At 35.0% G+C, this 21675-nt stretch overlaps 1 protein-coding gene across 3 annotated transcripts in view; it reads left to right on the top strand.

The window, feature by feature from the left end:
- Window positions 1–21675, top strand: part of AMMECR1 (AMMECR nuclear protein 1) — a 132470-nt gene that overhangs the window by 45894 nt on the left and 64901 nt on the right. For 2 of the 3 annotated variants that reach the window (XR_004058287.1, XM_010388397.2), the window contains exon 2: window positions 15975–16085. The exons of the other annotated variant lie outside the window; for it this stretch is intronic. Coding sequence is in view for 1 of the 2 variants with exons in the window: in XM_010388397.2 (XP_010386699.1) it covers window positions 15975–16085 (111 nt within the window). In the remaining variant the exon portion in view is untranslated. The remainder of the gene's footprint in view (window positions 1–15974; window positions 16086–21675) is intronic. 3 annotated transcript variants of the gene reach the window in all.

Raw genomic sequence — 21675 nt, 5'->3', positions numbered from 1 at the left:
ATTATTAATGACTTCCTCAAGATTTTTTAGGAGTTATGAATAAGGTCGTTCAGATTGCACTTTTTTTAAACTCATGGAGGGAGTATAAGAGGAGTGAGCTATTTTTGGCATGGGCTTAAAGAAGGAAATATCAGCGTGACTGGTAACTGACATGTTTGTCAAGTTCTGTTTCTACCTGACTGCTTTAAATTTTTTAAAATTTCATTACTTTGGACTTCAGAGTTCTCAGTATGAAATTTTTTAAGAGTGACTTGTCTAACCTTTGGGTTCTGAGTAGTGTGTTGCCCCTGAAATTGGTTGAGTCATTTCATATTCTTCTAAGAGTTCACCACCTGTCAAAGCTGAAGAGATCTGTCCCTTTTGCTTTTTACTTCCTGAACCATTTTTCTTTTTTTTTTTTATTATTATACTTTAAGTTCTAGGGTACATGTGCACAATGTGCAGGTTTGTTACATATGTATACATGTGCCATGTTGGTGTGCTGCACCCATTAACTCATCATTTACATTAGGTGTATCTCCTAATGCCATCCCTCCCCCTTCCCCCCTCCCCATGACAGGCCCCAGTGTGTGATGTTCCTCATCCTGTGTCCAAGTGTTCTCATTGTTCAATTCCCACCTATGAGTGAGAACGTGCGGTGTTTGGTTTTTTGTCCTTGCGATAGTTTGCTCAGAATGATGTTCCTGAACCATTTTTCTGCTGGCACTAGTCTTCTCTTATTTGTGATAGGTTTTCCCACATTTAATATGTAAAACCTACCACAGAGTTTTAACCAATAGTTTCACATTTAATATGTGAAACCTACCACAGAGTTTGAACCTTAATGTGACTTAGGGTTAAAGTGCTTTGAGACTTTACTTTTGTCCCCGAAGAAGTAACTGGTGCAAGACTTGCTCCTTTCCACCTCACATCTCCCATAAACAACTAGAAACCAGACAAAATACACGAAACAACTGTTTTTAGACATCAGGCAACAGACAGCACAGGACTATGGTCATTGAGAGAAAGGGAACAGACGAAGTGAGCTCTACCATCACCCTGACTTTTTGTCAGCAGGCAGTTTCTAGACCACAGCATTGTGAGGGGGAACCCAAGCAGAATTGCAATCTTGCTGAATTGGTGAGACAGAGATAGGAACTCAGGGAGGCCTAAGTGGCAGAAATTTATGGAGCAGAGTACTGGAGAGGGGAAGCTACTCAGAGACATAGCTCCAGAAATCTGCATAGATATTCCCTTTATCTCTGACTGAATATGAATCTGTGCATGTATCAAGGGCAACACTATGAGGCTGGGCAGAAAACAACTGCTCAGGAGCTATAAGCTGAAAACTTACCAGAGCTCATACAGACCTGAGAGACATGAGTTCCTACAGCAAGAGTTGTGAGCCCTTGTTGAACACCCAGGGCATTCCATAGAGACCCCAGAAGGGTCATACTTTAGTAGTAAAGGCTACTTTAAAGTAAAGGACTTTAAATAATTATCCACAAATGATTTAACTGCATGACAAAACAAACTTCAACACTGTTTGAAGGGAGGACAGCAAATTCCAAACACTCAACAATACGATGATTATAATATCTGGCATACAAAAAATTACTAGACATTTCAAGAGGCACTACAGTGTGACCCATAACCAGGAGGAAGCCAGTCAGTGGAAACAGAACCAGAAATGATGGTTATAGAATTAGCAGACAAGGACTTTAAAACAGCTATTAAAATGTGTTGAAGGATTGAAAGAAAAACATGAGTATAGTGAGTAAAGAAATGGAAGACATATAAAGAACCAAATGGAACTTCTGGAGCTGAAAAGTATATTATAAGAAATGAAAAATTCATTGATGAAATGAATAGCAAATTAGATGCTGCAGAGGAAAATATCAGTGAATTTCTATACATAACAGTAGAAATTATCCAGTATGAAACAGAATAGAAAAAATGGAAGGAAAAAAGTCTCAGTGAACTGTGAGACCATATCAAGCAGATTAACATACTTGCAACTGGAGTCCCGTAAGGAAAGGAGAGCGAGAAATAGGCAGAAAAAAAAAATTGAAGAAATAATGGCTAGAAATTTTCCAAATATGGTGAAAATGTAAATCCATAAATCCAACAAGCTCAATGTATCCAAAACAGAAAAACCACACTAAAGCAATTATAATTAAATTGTTGAAAACTAGTGATAGAGCATTTTGAAAGCCACTAGGAAAAAGAAGGACACATTACAGAGGAACAAAGAGAAGAACTGTATACTTCTCATTAGAAACAATGGAAGCTTCCAGAAGACAATGGAATGACATCTTTAAAGTGCTGAAAAAAAAATACTGCCAATCTCAAATTTGATTCCAATGAAAATACCCTTTAAAAATGAAGACAAAAAGAAATGAAGGTGAAATATATATATTTTTCAGACAAAAATGAAAAGAATTATCACTAGCAAACCTTAACTGCAAGAAATTTAAAGGCAACTGTCCAGGCTGAAGGAAAATGATAACAGATGGAAACTTGGATCTCTACAAAGTAATGAAGAGTGCCAGATAAGTGTGGCAAGTGTAGGGTAAATATAAAAGACATTTTCCCCTTATTAAAAATTTTCTTTAAAAGTTATCATTTAAAGGAAAATTAATAATCTATTATAGGTTTATATGGTATATAGAAGTTAAAGGTATAACAGTAGCCTCAAAGTATGGGAGGGGTGAAATGGATGCATACTGTTAAGGTCTTTACATTGCTTTTTTAGTGATATAATATTAGCTGAAAGTACCTTGCAATAACATAAAGATGCATCGATACAACCTAGAAAAATTACTTAAAAGGGCATAACTAATAAGCTAATAATGGTGATAAAATTAAATACTAAAGTATACTCATTTAATTTTAAAGACAGTAAAAGAGAAGTGGAGAACAAATGGGAAATACAGAAAACAAATATTAGATATAAAGATGGTAGACTTAAACCCAACTCTGTCAGCAGTTATATTAAATGTAAGTAGTCTAACCACTCCAATTAAAAGGCTGCATAAAAAATACAAGACCTAACCATATACTGTATATAAGAAATCCACTTTAAGGATAAAGACACAGGTATGTTAAAAGCAAAAAGACAGAAAAAGATATACAAACATTCATAAGAATGCTAGAGTTACTATGCCAATAAGAGATGAATTGGACTTCAGGATAGGCAGTGTTAGCAGGAATGAGGGCCATGTCATAATGATAAAGTGGTTAACTCAAGAAGACAAAATACTAAATGTGTATGATCCTCAAAATACATGAAAAAAAAAAAACATACACATAAAAGGATAAGTAGACAAAACTACAATTAGAGTTGGATATTTCAGCATTATTAATTCAGTAATTGTTAGAGCAAGTAGACAAAAATCAGTGAGGAGATAGAAAACATGACCAATACTACCAACCAACTGGACCTAATTGACACTTATAAAACACTGGACCTAACATTACCAGAATACATTTTCTTTTCAAATTCACAAGGTGTATTCACTAAGAGAATACATTTTCTTTTCAAATTCACAAGGTATATTCACTAAGATAGACCATATTCTGAGTCATAAAACAAGCCTTCAATATATTTAGAAGAACTGAAGTAATATGCAGTATGTTTTCTGACTCAAATGGAATTAAATTAGAAATCAGTGACAAAAAGGTGTCTGTAAAATTCCCAAACATTAGGAAATTATATAAAATTATACCCCTAAATAAATCATAGGTCAAGGAAGAAATCATAAGGGCAATTAAAAGTATTTTGAACTGAATGATAATGAAAAGATAACATTAAAATTTATGAGCTGCAACTAACAGTGCTGAGAGGGAAAGTTATAGCTTTTCAAGAAGGAAGATTGAAATCAATAAGCTTCTACCTTAAGAGGCTAGAAAAAGAGCAAATTAAACCCCAATTAAGTAACAGAAATAATAGAAGTGTAGAAATCAGGAAAATAGAAAACAAAAAATGGGGAAAATCAATAAAAGCAAAAACCTGCTCTTTAAAAAGACCAATAAAATTGTAAAGATTAAAAAGAGAGAAAAGTCACAAATTAAAACAAATTACCAATACTACAATGAAAGAATAGACATACGGATCCTACAGACATTAAAAGGATGATATGGGAATATTCTGAATGACTTTATGTCAATAAATTCTACAACTTCGATGAAATGGAAAAATTCCTTGAAAGACACAATTTAACAAAGTGACTCAGAAATACTAGAAAATCTGAATAGCCTTATGTCTATTAAATGAGTTAAATTTGTAGTTTAAAAACATCCCGTAATTAAAACTCTAGTGTCCAATGAATTCAATGGTAAAGTCTATCAAATATTTAAGGAACAAATAAACCAAACTCATAGAAAATAGAGGATAGAATTCTTCCCAACTCAAACTGTGAGGCTAGAAAAATTGGAACTTTTGTACACTGCTGGTGGGAATGTAAAATGGTGCAGCAGCTACGTAAAACAGCATTGAAGTTCCTAAAAATATAAGATAAAACTACCATAAAGCAATCCTACTTTTGGGTATATATCCAAAAGAATTGAAATCAGGATCTTGAAGAGATTATCTCAGATCCCATGTTCATTGCAGCATTATTCACAGTAGCCAAGATAGAGAACAACCCAAGTATCTATTAATAGACAAATGATAAAGAATATATGGTATATACGTACAACAGAATATTATCTAGCCTTTAAAAAGAAGGAAATTATTGTAGTAGTTGTTGTTTGCAACAAGTGGCTCAACCTAAAGAACATTATGCTAAGTGAAATAAGCCAGTCACAGAAGGACAAATGCCACATATTTCCACTTTTATGAGATATATACTAGTCAAACAAATAGAAGTGTAGACTATATTCATGGTTACCAGGGGGTTGGGGGAAGGGAGAATGAGGATTTGTTCAACAGTTATAAAGTTGCAGTTGTGCTAACTCATCAAATTGTACACTTTAAATATGTGCAGTTCTGTTTATATAAATTATACTCAACAAAGCTACTTTTTAAAAAGGCCTTGAACACAAGTTTCATGGTGGCTTTATTTATAATAGGCCCAAAGTGGAAGCAACCCTAGAAGCCATCAACAGTTGAGTGGAAAAAAAACTGATATATCCATTCAATGGTATATTAATCAGCAATAAAAAAAGACAACATAAATGAATATCAGAAGCATTATGCTAAGTGAAGTTTGACACAAAAGATTGTATATTGGATGATTCCATTTATTTATTTATTTATTTATTTATTTATTTATTTATTTATTTTTTTTGAGGCGGAGTCTCGCTCTGTCGCCCGGACTGGAGTGCAGTGGCCAGATCTCAGCTCACTGCAAGCTCCGCCTCCCGGGTTTACGCCATTCTCCTGCCTCAGCCTCCCGAGTAGCTGGGACTACAGGCGCCCGCCACCTCGCCCGGCTAGTTTTTGTATTTTTAGTAGAGACGGGGTTTCACCGTGTTAGCCAGGATGGTCTCGATCTCCTGACCTCGTGATCCGCCCGTCTCGGCCTCCCAAAGTGCTGGGATTACAGGCTTGAGCCACCGCGCCCGGCCTTGGATGATTCCATTTATATGAAATTCTACAAAATGCAAAACTATAGTGACAGCAGGTTAGTGTTTGCCCCAGGGTCCAGGACTGTGGGGATGGGATTGATTGCAAAGTGATGCAAGGGAAATCTTTGGGGTGATGGAAATATTTTATACCCTGGTCGTGGTTTAGGTTACATATATGTATACGTTTGCCAAAATTCATTAAACTTTACACTTAAAATGGGTGCTTTTATTATATGTAAACTATATTTTAATAAAGTTGGTTTTTAAAAAGAAGCACTTTGGAGGCAAGGATATCAGTTTCATCTAAAAATGCATCAACCTCTTGAATATTTCCTAGTAGAGGTTCTCAAGAGGCAGAACTGTTTTCTGAACGGTAAAGGAAGGGGCGGCAGAAGCAAAAGCAACATACACAGCTCTGACACAAAATATGGTCTCAAGTTGTTGGTGACTTATTCCTCGATCTTGCCTTTCTTCTCGCTACAGTGAGGAGGGCTTGCTATAAAGCTGTCTTTCCAGCTCTTTTCTTTCATGAGAGTGAGTAATCCAATACAAGGATCTTAAATTCATTAACAGTTACCTTTCTAAATCCAGAAAACATGTGAAAAACAAATACATCACAGTTTTACTGCAAGTCTTACTTATTAAGCTAGCATCAGATGTCTTTGGAGTGGAAAACAACATAAAAACCTGGAATGAAGAAGATGGATAGGTTTCTAGCTCTTTTAATATTTATGTTTAAATCAATCAGTATATTTACTTTCCTTCTACTCTATTTCTGCTAATTGAGTGATGGGTTCTGGGGAAGACAAGATGGTAGAAGATAGGTCATTAGCTGGTAGTGGGAATATATAGGTACAAAACCCAGAACAAGTAACAACATCACTTCATGATAAAAACCCTCAGCAAATAAGGCATCGAAGGTACATAATCTCAAAGTAACAAAAGCCATCTATGACAGACCCACAACCAACATTATACTGAATAGGGAAAATTTGAAAACATTCCCCCTAAGAACAAGAACAACGATGTCCACTTATCACTCCTATTCAACATAGTACTGAAGTACTAGCGAGAGCAATCAGGCAAGAGAAAGAAATGGCATACAAACTGGAAAAAGAAAGTCAAATTATCTCTGTTCGTCGATGACATGATTGTATACCTAGAAAACACAAATGACTCCTTGAAGACTCCTAGACTTCGTAAGTGACTTCAGTTAAGTTTCAGGATACAAAATCAGTGTACAGAAATCAGCATTTCTGTACATAGTGTTCAAGCTGAGAACCAAATAAAGAAGTCAATCCTATTTAAAATAGCCGCTCAAAAAATAAAATATATAGGAATACATTTAACCAAGTAGGCAAAAGATCTCTGTAAGGAGAACTACAAAACACTGATGAAAAATCATAGATGATATTAACAAATGGAAAAACATCCCATGCTAATGGACTAGAAGAATCAATATTGTTAAAATGACCATACTGCCCAAAGCAATCTACAGATTCCACACAATCACTATCAAACTACCAATGTCGTTTTTCATGGAATTAGAAAAACAATCCTAAATTTCACATGGAACAAAAAAAGATCCCGAATAGCCAAAGCAATCTTAAAGCAAAAAGACCAAGTTGAGAGTCATCACACCGCCTGACTTCAAATTACGCTATAAGGCTATAGTAACTAAAACTAAAACAGCATTATACTGGTACAAAAATAGACAAACAGATCAGTGGAACACAATCGTGAACTGGATATAAAACCACATACCTACAACCAACTGATCTTCAACAAAGTAGAGAAAAATAAACAATGGGGAAAGAGTTCCTATTCAATAAATGGTGCTAGGAAAATTGACAAGCTATGTGCAGAAGAATGAAACTGGACCCCTATCTCTCACCATATACAAAAGTTAAGATGGATTAAAGACTTAAATGTAAGACCTGAAACTATAACAATCCTAGAGGAAAACTTAGGAAAAACTCTTCTGGACATTTTCCTAGGTGAAGAATTTATGATGAAAACTCCAAAAGCAAATGCAACAAAAACAGACAAATGAAACTTAAACTAAAAAGCTTCTGCACAGCAAAATAATCAACAGAGTAAACAGAGAACCTACAGAACAGGAGAAAATACTTGCAAATTATGCTTCTAACAAAGGACTAACATCCAGTATCTACAAGGAAGTCAGACAACTCAACAAGAGGGGAAAAAACCTGTTAAAAGCTGGGCAAAGGACATGAACAGAAATTTCTCAAAAGAAGACATACACGCAGCCAGCAAGCACATGAAAAAACATTCAACATCGCAAATCCTCAGAGAAATGCAAATTGAAACCACACTGAGGTATCATCTCACACCAGTCAGAATGGCTACTATTAAAAAATCAAAAAACAACAGATGTTGGTTTGGATGTGGAGAAAAGGGAACGCTTATACATTGTTGGAGGGTATGTAAATTAGTTCAACTTTTGTGGAAAACAGGATGGCCATTTCACTAAGAACTAAAAATAGAACTACTGGTTGACCCACCAATCCCACTACTGGGTGTCTACCAAAAGGAAAAGAAATCATTACATTAAAAAGACACCTGTACTCATGTGTTCATTGCAGCACTATTCACAATAGCAAAGTCATGGAACCAATGTAAGTGTCCATCAACAGTTGACTAGATAAAGAATATGTGGTGTGTCATGCACCATGAAATACAGTGCAGCCATAAAAAAAAGAATGGAATTGTGTCCTTTGCAACAGCATGGATGGAGCTGGAGGTCATTATCCTAAGTAAACTAAGAAACAGCCAAATACCATGTATTCTCACTTGTAAATGGGAGCTAAACAGTGAGTACACATGGACATAAAGATGGAAAGAGTAATAGACACTGGAGACTCCAAAAGTGGGAAGAGTGAGAGGGGAGTGAGAGTTGAAAAATTACCTATCCAGTTCAGTGTTCACTATTTGGGTAATGGGTACACTAGAAACCAAGTCCTCACCGGTATGCAGTATACCCATGTAACAACAAGCACGTGTAAACCCTAAACCTAAAAGAAAATAAAGACAAATAAGAAACCCCTAACTGTTTTCATTGTTTTGTTTGAAGTGTTATGAATTCCCTGACCATCCTGCATACACAGTCAAATGGAAATACCAAAACAAAGTTCCATACAAGTTTTTAACGGCATAAAATATAGGAGTTGACTGTATCAATTAATATTCATTCTAAAATTTCTGGACATAGTTTTTCTGTTATTCTTAGTTTTGCTTAACATTTAGCATAGGAATTGGAAGACTTCAATAGAAGCTCCTTTTTGCCTGATTTGTTTCATATTAAAATAATTTTTTCTTTTTTTTTTTGAGACGGAGTCTCGCTCTGCTGCCCAGGCTGGAGTGACTGGCATGATCTCGGTTCACTGCAAGCTCTGCCTCCCGTGTTCATGCCATTCTCCCACCTCAGCCTCCCAAATAGCTGGGACTACAGGCGCCCACCACCATGCCCTGCTAATTTTTTGTATTTTTAGTAGAGACAGGGTTTCACCGTTTTAACCAGGATGGTCTCGATCTCCTGACCTCGTGATCCGCCCGCCTTGGCCTCCCAAAGTGCTGGGATTACAGGCGTGAGCCACCGTGCCCAGCCTAAAATAATTAATTTTTTTAATAGTAAAGACTAAGTCTCAAACCTTAAAGCCCTTTGAACAAATGGGTTCAGAATAGGACTTCCAAATAGAAATCACTTCATTTTTGAAATCTATAGCAAAATGTCATTTAAAATTAAGTTGGATTTTCAGGTAATAGAGATTTGTGGTGTGGTCCTATTATCAGGAAAAAAAAAAACCCACAGCTATTTTTCCCTTGAAATGTTACTATATATGAAATTTAATACCCAACTGCAGTGTAAACTAAGAAAATATGTGCAAAAATACTATTTTTTTCCAATTAAGGTAGTCTTTCTCATCTAATTTATGGCTCTAAAAAACTATAAGATTGTTTCAGCATATCAAGTCTGGGACTAATTTTTTTTTTTTGTTTGCTGAAAATTGTTGATTTGCTCTCGTTAAAGGAAGAAATGGTTCTTTCAGTTCAAAAATTGGCAGAATCAAGCTAATCCCTTAAAGTATGCTTGTGCTTTGGCTGATTGTATGTCTGTGGTGATTACACTTGATTAACAACAGCAAAAAATTCTACCTTCCCAATCATCTGTTAAGACTTTAGTCTGCATCCCTTCCTCTGGCATTTGCCAGTTAAATTAGAATTACATAAATGGGAGAAAGACAATATAATGCTGCTATGATAGAATTTCTTGGAACACCAGGCAAAGTAAAGTATTGAAAGATTGGTAATTCCTGATCCCCACTTTCAGATATTTGTGGTCTCCTATACTAATTTATGCTGTTTATCTAAGCAATGTGACCTTATTTTCCTGAGCCCTATGGGATACAGGCTATTTATTATACAAAGGTTGGAGGGAGGAGTGTGGTATAAGGATACAGTGGTGATTTAGTGCATTTTATCTACAGCAAATGGTTGGATGAGAAATGCATCTGAATCTTACTTCTCGACTCTGCTTCAGATTAGCCCCCACCTATTTCTCTCCATTCCTCTCAATTTGAATTTCAAATTATCTGGAGGAGTCTCATTCATTCTATAATATGAACTACTTAATCAAATAATCAGATCAATACCTAGCTGATGAGTTGTTAACCAATGGTATAATAAATGGAAATTTAGATTTGGAAGAAATTTGTATTTAACAGAGTACCTGGGTTTGATGAAGTCCAGCTAGACAACAGAAAAAAATGAAGTGAGAAGGCTGAGGGAGATCAGAAAAAGTGTTGGGAAGCCATCAAGCACAAAATGGTAGGCTTTGCTGTGGGCTTCTTATGTGATAATGTAGAAACTTATAAATCAGGGCTAGTGTTTCCAGGCTGATGCAGCATTTCTAGTTTGTCCTGGTATCTTTTCAGCTAATCTTTCTGTCTCCCCTACTGGGAGGAACAGGAGGAAGAGGAGATTTGTGCTTATGTTCACATATGTAGTATTCGTAGAATTTTCCTATTCTTTGGTCTTTTAGAAGACACCTAGGTTTGCCACTCACATTTTTTTTTTTTCCTGTAGTGGGGGAAAAAAACCCCATATTAAACCAGTAGTAAGAAAATTTGGAGGACTTGCCAGGTTCTAACACTAACCAATTTGGTGATTCTGCACTGTCTGCCTGGATCTCTTTTTGTATTTCACCTGTAAAATGAAAGGCAAATGGATTATCTCTTAAAGACTCTTTCAGTGAATGAGCTTAGATACATTGTTATATACACTTTAAACTATGTACTAAAGTTTGGGTTAGGGATTTGTAATGGACTGAATTGTAACCCACCCCCCGAACCTCTACATTCATATGTCCAAGCCCTAACCCCTAATGTGACTGTTTGATAAGGCCTACAAGAAATTAATTAAGGTTTAGTGAAGTCATGAAGATGGGGGCCTGATCCAATAGGATTAGTGTCCTTATAAGAGACACTTGGAGAGCTCGTGCTCTCCCTCTCCCTGCACACACTCAGAGGAGACTATGTGAGTACAAAGTGGCCGTATAGCAGCCTTAAAGCCTAGTAAAGGAAGAGAGCCTTTACCAGGAACTGAACTCTGCCAGTATCTTAATCTTGGGCTTTCTATCCCCCATAACAGTGAGGAAATAAATCTCTGTTGTTTATGCCACCTAGTGTACAGTATTTTATTATGGCATCCCTATTACATGATTTAACCTTATTAGGTATGTTTTTATGAATTGAATCTGTAGTTTATATGATTTAGAAATGAAATGTAAAGCTTCTTTTTGTTGAAATAGGAAGTGAAAGGTTTTTACCTGGTGGTGGAAAGAAGACACCGTCATTTCTGTACTTCTGTAAGCTGCTAGATCCTGGGGAATTATGGTATTTTTAGCTGGATGTTATGAGGAATATAGTTGTATTTTTGAGCTAAATTGCTGAGAAACCTGAATGCAGTTGAGAAACAATCATTATTTGATGGCAGAAGAACAGAATAAGTTACAGGGCTTCTCTCTTTTCCTATATCCCCCCTCCAATATAAATAACCTTGTTGAGTACCCTGTTTTATTAATTATTATTGCATTGGTAGAGATTGATGTTATTTTGTTAATGCTGACTGCTATAAATCTCTTTCTAAATAATCTTATTCTAAAGAAGAGCAAATTGCCAGAGTCTAAGACTTTTTTGTAACCTCTATTTTGCCTTGATATGGCAGGCGAGATAGGGTTTAAGGTAAAATAGTATTAAGTAAATACACCTTTTTCGTTGTATCACTTAATTGTATTCTGCTCCTGCAAACATATTTCTAATTTGTTCTGGCTCACATCAATAGATGGGGAGTGTCCTTTCAGATTTACATTGCTTTTCGTACTTTTGCTGATTGTACGCAACTACATTTCCCTAGAGCTACTGTTGACCTGACAGTATTGGCTGCTAGTTGGCAGGGAGGATTCGTCTAGATTAAATGGTTACTTCCTGTTCCTGTCTACAGACATGAAAAAATGGAGTGTTTACTTTTCTGCAAAGGTTTCTCAGAATTAGGAAAATTACTTTAAAAGCTTTGTCTGGTTACCTTCAGAGAAACATTTCCATTAATATTTCATCTCATTTTGAGCTCTCTTCTAGTTTGTAGTATTTTTTCAATGTATGTAGGTGGCCTCAAACCATATGGCAAAAGCATTTTCCCAAAACATCCAATCTTTGTCTTACTATGAACTGGTTTTCTGTATTTTTTTCTCACTGAGCAGCTCCTCTCAACAGACTCAAAACCCTTTTTCTATTTTGATCTACCTCTGATTATGCTGATGTATTAGGTCCTTTTTGGAACTCATACATGTTTTAATAGCACATTTAAAAATGAAATTGCCTATTCCTTCCCTCTGTGTTGCGTGAAGAAAAAAATTTGTTCCTATTTTTAGATAATATGTATTGAATGTTCTCGTAGTCATTGCCCTGTACAACGTGGTTATCGCACACAAGATCCAATCTCTTGTGCTCAGTGATGTTTATTATGTTTCTGTCTACTTTAAAATGCTTAAATGTTTATTATGTTTCTGTCTACTTTAAAATGCTTAAATTCCTAGGTTCTTTCCCCCATTAAATGTTGCTTTTAGGTATTTTAGTTGTTTTAATTCCGTACACATGTACTTTATAAACGATGTTGGATGAGGATTTGTAATGAGAAATTAGAGTCCCAGATTTTTAATGAATAGTTTTATTCTGTCTACTAAAAGTCTGACTACTTCCATCTTCAGGCATCTGTCCTAAACACAGTAGCACTCCCTCCCATCTTTGACACACATACTTCCCCGAAATCCCAACTCCCAAAGTGGATGTTGCCAGGGGCAGGTAAGGATCAGGGAGAGTGCAATTAGTTTTGCCTTATTCAGAAACCATAATGGTATTTTAAAAACATGCTATTATCTATATTACATTGTGATTCACTTCATTCTGAAGCTGCCAAAAGACCTGTCTTACATAGAGATACTTTGTATAACCATTGTTATAGAAGAGGATTGATACATTTCTGTATTTCTAATTTCTTAATTTATGATCATATGCTACTTCTGTGATCAAAAAATAAACTTTTTTGTTTTTGTTTTTTTTTCAAAGAAGAGACAGGATGACAATCATTAAAAAGTCAGCAAACAACAGATCCTGGAGAGGATGTGGAGAAACAGGAACGCTTTTACACTGTTGGGAGTGTAAATTAGTTCAACCATTGTGGAAGACCGTGTGGCGATTCCTTATGGATATAGAACTAGAAATACCATTTGACCCAGCCATCCCATTACTGGGTATATGCTGAAAAGATTATAAATCATTCTACTATAAAGACACATGCACACATATGTTTATTGCAACACTATTCCCAATAGCAAAGACTTCAAGCCAACCCAAATGTCCATCAATGATAGACTGGATAAAGAAAATATAGCACATCTACACCATGGAATACTATACAGCCATAAAAAGGATGAGTTCATGTCCTTTGTAGGGACATGGATGAAGCTGGAAACCATCATTCTCAGCAAACTAACACAAGAACAGAAAATCAAACACCGCATGTTCTCACTCATAAGTGGGAGTTGAACAATGAGAACACATGGACACAGGGAGGGGAACATCACACATGGAGGCCTGTCGGGGAGTAGAGGGCTAGGGGAGGGATAGCATTAGGAGAAATACCTAATGTAGGTGACGGATTGATGGGTGCAGCAAACCACCATGGCACCTGTATACCTATGTAACAGACCTGCACGTTCTGCACATGTAACCCAGAACTTAAAGTATTAAAAAAAAGAGAGAGAGAGAGAGAGACAGGCTGGGCGTGGTGGCTCACGCCTGTAATCCCAGCACTTTGGGAGGCTCAGCTGGGTAGATCACGAGGTCAGAAGTTTGAGACCAGCCTGACCAACATGGTGAAACCCCATCTCTACTAAAAATACAAAAATTAGCCAGGCATGGTGGTGCACACCTGTAATCCCAGCTACTTAGGAGGCTGAGGCAGGAGAATTGCTTGACCCCGGGAGGTGGAGGTTGTAGTGAGCCGAGATCGCACCACTGCACTCAGCCTGGCAGCAGAGCAAGACTCCATCTCAAAACAAAACAAAACAAAACAAAAAAATGGTTGCTGATGTTGACTATGCCAAGTTAGAAACTGAAAAATGAAGAGGTGAATTTCATCCTTAAAGATAAGGTTTAAATTTTAAGATACTGGTATTTATGTGAGTAATGAAAGAATTGGTGAGAAAGTAATCCCATCTAATTCTTGTCTTCCTGATCAGTGGTTAGTCAAGAACAATTGGAGAAAAATTTCCAAATGGAGCATTAGAATCTTGTCTCAAGTTATAACAGGTTTATTACATATGATATAGAAAGCAAAAAACCTGGCTTTTACCTTTTGTTTGTTATTTTAATACCTTTAGTGTAGGTCGTCTTTCACTTGAATGCTAATGTTGACAGTAACTTGACCTTATACTTTAGTCATCTTTTTGAATGCCACTGGACATTTGGCTCTTGGAAGATGGTAACTCTTAGTACTTCTCCCTGGTTTGTATATATTACTTATTTGAGAACCTGTCTGCCATTGTGGCTGTCAGAGCTCAGCATAATTTAAATGTTTAAGGTGGGTGATTGAAGTACTTGAATGAGATATCTTTTCATCCATCTGCTGATGACTCACTAAAGAGTATTTTAAAGAAAGGATGTTCTCCAACTCACCAGTGTGTTAGAGGAAAAATGACATATGGTATATCCTCTTAAAATTTAAGTTTTTAGAAAGCAGAAATGCATTATTCCAGTATTACTGTGAATACTCATATTACCATAGATCATCCCCAATTGTAAGGTATTTATCTTTTTACAAAATGTCCTAAAATGGGTAAATTATTTCATAAAAACTGGCATACAAAGTTGCTCTAATTAGAATGTAATTGTTTTTAGACTTAACCATTAATTGAGGCTGTCAGTAGTTTGCAGCAGAATCCAAACATCTACTGTATTAAACTTCATCTAAAACCACATTATTCTTGATGACATTTTGTTATAATTGATACGTTGTTCTTTGATGCTTGAGAGATTGTATTTGCAGGTAATACTTTTATCTAAAAATTAAAATAAATTTTCTGGTTTCAGAGTATTATTTTGTTAATGTCTGCTGTCGCCCTTCACCTCTCTGAACCCTACTGATTTTTCTAGGTGAAGCTAAAGAATGTCAAGCTTGATGAAGTTTTCTTCTATCCCAATAGCTTAAATTATGGCATTTGGACATGGTTTATAGTATCTATTTCCTTTTTCCTTGTATTAGTTAGCTGTGTAACAGTTATGCCTCCCTCTTATACTGGCTCCTAGAGAGCAATGACTGTGTTTTAGGCATCCTTGTAGCACCTTTCACAGTACATATCCCCTATGTTTTCAGGAAGTATTTATGAAAATCATTGTTTTTTTATCCCAGATTTTCCAAATTAAACTTACATATAAGTCAGTTATTTGAGGTTTAAATGAGTAATTATGCAGTTAGCCATAATGGTTAAGGCTCTATAGTTAAGATTGCCCATGTTTGAGTGCCTACTTCATTATGTATCAACTGTGAGACTCCCTCATATAGGAATGTTAGTATCAGCCTCCTAGAGTTGTTGATGAAGATTAACATAATTTGTTTAAAACATTTATTGAGATGCCTAACATATAGGATACACTAAATATAATGTAGTAGTAGTATAACATAACTTTTGCTAAATGTAGTCCTATTGGGCTGGCCTCTGAGCCCCTTGAAGGCCTGTCTTTTGGTCTTTATGTCTCAGGCACCTAACCTAGCAGACAGTCAATACTCAATAAATACATGTTTGAATTGAATTGATTGATTTACCCTATTTTTATCTTCCATTACAGCCCACTGTTTGTAACATGGAAGATTGGTCGAGACAAAAGATTACGTGGATGCATAGGTACTTTTTCTGCCATGAATTTGCATTCAGGACTCAGGGAGTACACACTTACCAGGTGAAGACCAATTTTTGTTACCTCTGCTTTTACATTTAAAAAAAAAAAAAAAACTTATGAAACTTGAATCTGATACTTTAACTCCTTTTCTTTTACTGAATTGTCAACGTTCTTGTTTTCCTTCATGTCAGGTTTTTCCTTGTCTTTGACCATTTACCTTCTCTCTGGTAAAATATTATTCATATATATTATCATAATATAAAATACTAGGATTAATGTATTCTGCCATCGATGTTTTGAAGTGTTTTTTTCTTCCAGTGGCCAGCTTATTTTGTATAACTTGAAAACCAATGACCAAATGTCCATGGGTTGCCAAAATATGTGATTTCTATAGTAACAGTCATTATTTCTTCCCTGTTATGTTTTTTGAAAATAGTTGTTGTCTCTTTCATCTTACACATTTTGTTACACTTTTAAGTACTTTTGAAATTGAAAGGAGAGCCTAGGAAGAAAGTGATGCTATAGCCTAGCAGTATAATCATTCACATTCACACTTCACCCGGAATTAATTGTAGCTTGCTTATTTTCTTTTATGTAACCCAAGGACAAAGCAATTCCTCATTACAGTTGTTTAAAACTTTGTTCTTAATTTCTGAATTCACAAAAAGCTATCTAGCACACAATGTGAGTTTTTTGGTTCAAGTTTAGATTTCAAGCAAATTGTGACCCAAAATTATTTCAGAAGAAGAAAATTCCTTAGATAATAAGCTATTAGTAAAGGAATTTCCTGTTTTTGTTCACATTTTAGGGTGATTATCTGATACAGTTTCTATAGTTGTAACATGCACAGTGTCTGTCCAACAAGAAATTGCTCCCTGCTGACTATTGGTGCTTGGGGCATGTTGCTCAACCTCCAGAGGTAAAATAGTCATTACAGTATTTTGTTCTGTATACTTAATAGAGGTGTTAGGAGAATGAAGTAATAATCACTATTTTACTTCAGGATTAATGTGGAACATTAATTATTTTACTGTAGAACTGCATAAATGCAGGCTCATAGCACCAGTTAATAAAATGCTGTAACTGAGTTTAGTATTCTCATATTTAAAGGTATGCAGTAGCTCACAGCTGCAGGGTTTTCTCAGCTTACAGTGAAGCCCAGAAAAAAAAACAAAAAAACAAAAAAACAAAAAAAAACAATGGCTTGGAGGATCATATTCATTTTTTAGCTTTTCGTAGGTATAAGAAACTGGGTGTTTGGATTTGATTAAATAACATACAGGCTGTAAGGGTTGAAACACATATTCTGGAAATAAATTCAACTTGTTAAAGATAATATAAGTACCAGTCTAGGCATGTTAGATTTTTTTTTTCTGACATAAAATACAATGGGCTCATTTTTGGGACTTTAGCAAATTCTGCCAATGGCTACCTTTTTGGGACAGGTACATATTAAATTACACATTTAATACTAATCAATGGCAATTTATTGTACACTTCCCAAAATAAGTTGTTATGAGGAACACTGCTTCCTTTGCGCTACCTGAAGAAAAGAATTCTGTGACCAGATAAGTTTGGGAAACACTGGTTAAAAACAGCTCTGCTCACTGTAGGACTTCTCAGAACCTTTTATGTTAATAGTGTTATGTATATCTAAGAGAGAGAAATAGAATGTAGCATTTTCCAGGCTTATTTGACTACTGGACCCTTTTATCCTCCCATCCCAAAGTCTGAGTGTTCCAAGGAACACATTTTTGGAAACACAAGTCTGTTTTCAAAACAGAATATTACTTTATATTTGGGTAGTAAGAGTTGGTAGTATAGAACCCCTTTGTGCTTTCTAGTGAAATTGTAGCAGAAATCCCATTATCAAACATTATATACCTTAGAAATCTTTCGTAGTAGTAACTGTGGTAGCAATTGGGTTTTGTTTAAAGAAAAAAATAATTTTGCTTATGTTGGCAAGGGGTGAAAATATCCAACTTTTCTGGACTTGTCCATTTATATCCTAGGGTAATGACCAGAAGAATTATAGTATAATTTTCTGACAGTAATGTGATTCTGAATGAATTGTTCAAATACTTGAACTTGGAAATTTGCCTACATTTGTATACCTTGTTACCCTTATTGCAATCTATAGCTCTTCCTGTTTACTTTTCAACTTTTTTCTCATGTTTCTATACAGCTTCCTCAAATTGTATATATCACATTACAGAGACGTGTGTGTGTGTGTACATGTGTTTGTGTGTGTATACACACATGCACATACATGGTTTTACTTCTCATTTACTTCTCATTGGCTTAATTTCCTTTGTTTAACAAGATATTAACAATCATACTATTTGGAAAAGATGAACAAAAGAAAATGTATCTTACAAAATACAAGTAATCTTTTTTCTTGGATTCATTTCAGCATCAAAATTTATAAGGAGTCATTTTTTAAAAGTTGGAATATAATATTCTTCTGTCCAGTAGTGTGCTTATCATTTTTACATATTATGTTATTATGATTATTTTTGTTAATGGCTGCCATTTATTAAGAATTTACTACATCAGACATTGTTGAGGAGCTTTACATGCATAGTCCTTGTAATAATTCTTAGGTACTAATATCTACATTTTCAAAATGAGGAAACTGAGAATTAGGTAATTTAAATAATTTACCCACTCACACATCTATTAAGTGATAGAACCAGGATTCAAACCCAGAGCTTGTGTCTACAAAATCCATCCCCTGAGACAAAATTTTCTGATTATTTATGTTTTGAAGCTTTGTCATGAAAATAATGAACTTGAAAACAAGTTACTATACATTTTATAAATCATAGATCAGTAATCCTTCAAAAATTCTAGTAGGGGGTTAAGACTGAAATTTTGCAACATTATTTAAAATTCCAGAAAATCCATAGATAGTATTATGGAAAGTATACAACTCAGAGTTGTATAGACCAGGCCGAAGAAAATTGACTTGAGCTAATATTGTATTAAGGATAAAGCTTTTTACAAAAAAATACTACTGTAGGATAGGAAATTGCATTCTTTAGCTATATGGACTTGACTTTAAGAATACAATTTTTTTTTTTAACATAAAAATTGGTGATTCTTGGCCTCTGGTCGTCCCACCTTAAAACCCATAACTCACAAAATGAATAAATAGAATTAAATGAACTTAGGGGGTAGGGGCATAAAGGGGGGAGAAAGCAAAACAAAAACAAAACAAAACAAAACAAAAAATAAACAGTGAAATTAAAGGCATTCTAGGCATAGGCATCTTTTTAAAAATTAGAATAACCGGTTCATCTGTGATTAGGTAGACTTGTTTGATTTTCAGAATGTTACTCAATTATATCTCTTCTTTTTTTTTTATTGTAGGAAAATATATGTAACATAAAATTTACCATTTTAACCATTTTTAAATGTATAGTCCTGTGGCCTTAAGCACAACCACATTGTCGTACAGTCATCACCACCATCCATCTCCAGAACGTTTTTCGTCTTCCCCAACTGAAACTCTGTACCCATTAAACATGAACTCCACATTCTTCCTCCTCCAGGCCATGGCAACCACCACTCTTTTTTGTGTTGCTATGAATTTGACTACTCTAGGTACCTCATATCAGTGGAATCATATGATAGTCATTTTGTGACTAGCTTATTTCACTTAGCATAATGTCTTCAAGGTTCATCCATGGGGTAGCGTGTGTCAGTGTACCTTCTTTTTAAGGCTGAATATTCCATTGTATGTATATACCACATTTTGTTTATCCTTTCATCCATTGGTGGATGTTTGGGTGGGTGGCTTCTACCTTTTGGCTGTTGTGAATAATGCTGCAATGAACATAGGTGTACAAAATATCTGTTTGAGTACCCTTTTTCCTCTTAAAAGTTAACCAGTTTATAGAAGACAATAATCTAGCTTATGTGTAGTCCCTTAACTCTAAAACCTTTCTTAAAAATATCACCAGGTATTTTAAAAATGAAATGCCTTTCCTGAATTAAGTTTTTATTTATAAATAAAATTATAAACTTTTAATTTTAATAAAATTATTAAAACTTTTAAAATTAAAGTACTTATCATTAAAGTACTTGTCATAGTCACATTGTATGTTCAAATATGACCAGGTATTTTTTAAATGAAATGCCTATCCTGAATTATGTTTTTTAAATATATATATATATAAACATAATCTTTTAAATGTAAAGTACTTGTCATAGTCAAGTTATATGTTCTCCTAATTGAAATTTTGATTTTAGATTGAAATAAAATCTTATAAAGAGGCTGAGGATTTCTTCTCAATTGTGAAAAAACATAGTATCTGTGTAGGTAATGCAAAGTTTGTGAGAAGTACATGGAACTATTATAAATAGACTATTCTTTCCCTGACCTTGAAGGATCTGGGTAAAAGCAGGAAAGATTATAGAAAATACGAAGCAGGATGGAGAGCTCAGAATTATTGATAAAAGTCTATCCATAGAATTTGGTGATAAAGTCCACAAATTACCCTATTTATCATTGCTGAAGACTTCAAAGTAGAAATATTCTTTGTCTGAGCTGAAGGAGATAATTTCCAGTATTGTGTTTATGGCTTTTATACATTAGAAAGCAGAGGCAGATTTATTTCCCCAATTTTAGTACTTAGAAAACATACTTTTATAAAGAGGAGAATTAACACTAATACAGATGAATATAAACATCTCAGTCAAAAAAGATTCCTTAAAATTTTGTCTAATAAATTTCCCAGCAAAATGCAGATCTATTTCTTTATGTAAATTCAAGTTGGCAGTAATTTTTCTAGAATACATAAGTAATTAATAGATGTATTCTTATTCAGCAAAACAGGAATGTGGCCTGTCACCACACTTAAAAAAAGACTTTTTTTCTCCTTTACTTTGTTGTACTTAGACCTCTTGGCAGTGAAATAATTATGCAGGTGCTGGCAGTTCTAGAGCTTGATTGTGAACTATGCCACTTTCGTTGAACTACTTAATTCTGAGAAATTAGCAATGACAGTTTAGCCCTTTCTAGGGAACAGTATGATCACATTAAAGATGATGTGCTGTGTTTTGTTTTGGAGTTTTATTTTGTTCTGTGTGGGTTAGTGGGGTTGTTCTGTGTGGGTTGGGGGGGATTGATTGCTTGCATGATACAGATGTTCACTTTCCATTAGATTTTTTGAGATATTGAAAATAGCTAACAAACCTACTTTATTACTTTCAAGGGTCCTAGCTAGATTGGGTACTTGTGGGTGACTAGATTCATTGTAAACTGGATTTGCTTTTATATTTTGGTGTCGTAATCTGGCATTTTTCTAAAGCAGTATGAGTTTAAAGCCATTATAAGCAGCATAATATTTTCCCCTGTCATGGTAGACCGTCTTGTGATCATTTTTATTCTTGATTATTTGGGTAACCACTCTAGGCTCATTGTGAATAATTAGATTAAACAAGTTCCTCCTCCCTCTCATTTAATATTAGTCTTTATGGTAGCATCACCCAGATTGATTTTTCTTATGAAAAGAAAAGCTGTACGAATCACCTCTGACTGTACATTATTGTTATGGAAGCTCATTCTGGAGATGTTAAGGCCAAACAATTTTTGGCAAGTGATTGTGGCAAGACTCCTGGCTAAAGTATGCATTTTGGGGAAATA

This window comes from Rhinopithecus roxellana, chromosome 7, assembly GCF_007565055.1.
Source record: "Rhinopithecus roxellana isolate Shanxi Qingling chromosome 7, ASM756505v1, whole genome shotgun sequence".
In the NCBI taxonomy this organism is placed as follows: domain Eukaryota; kingdom Metazoa; phylum Chordata; class Mammalia; order Primates; family Cercopithecidae; genus Rhinopithecus; species Rhinopithecus roxellana.
Note: the sequence above shows the minus strand (reverse complement) of the source record. Positions and strands in the feature narration are given on the sequence as shown.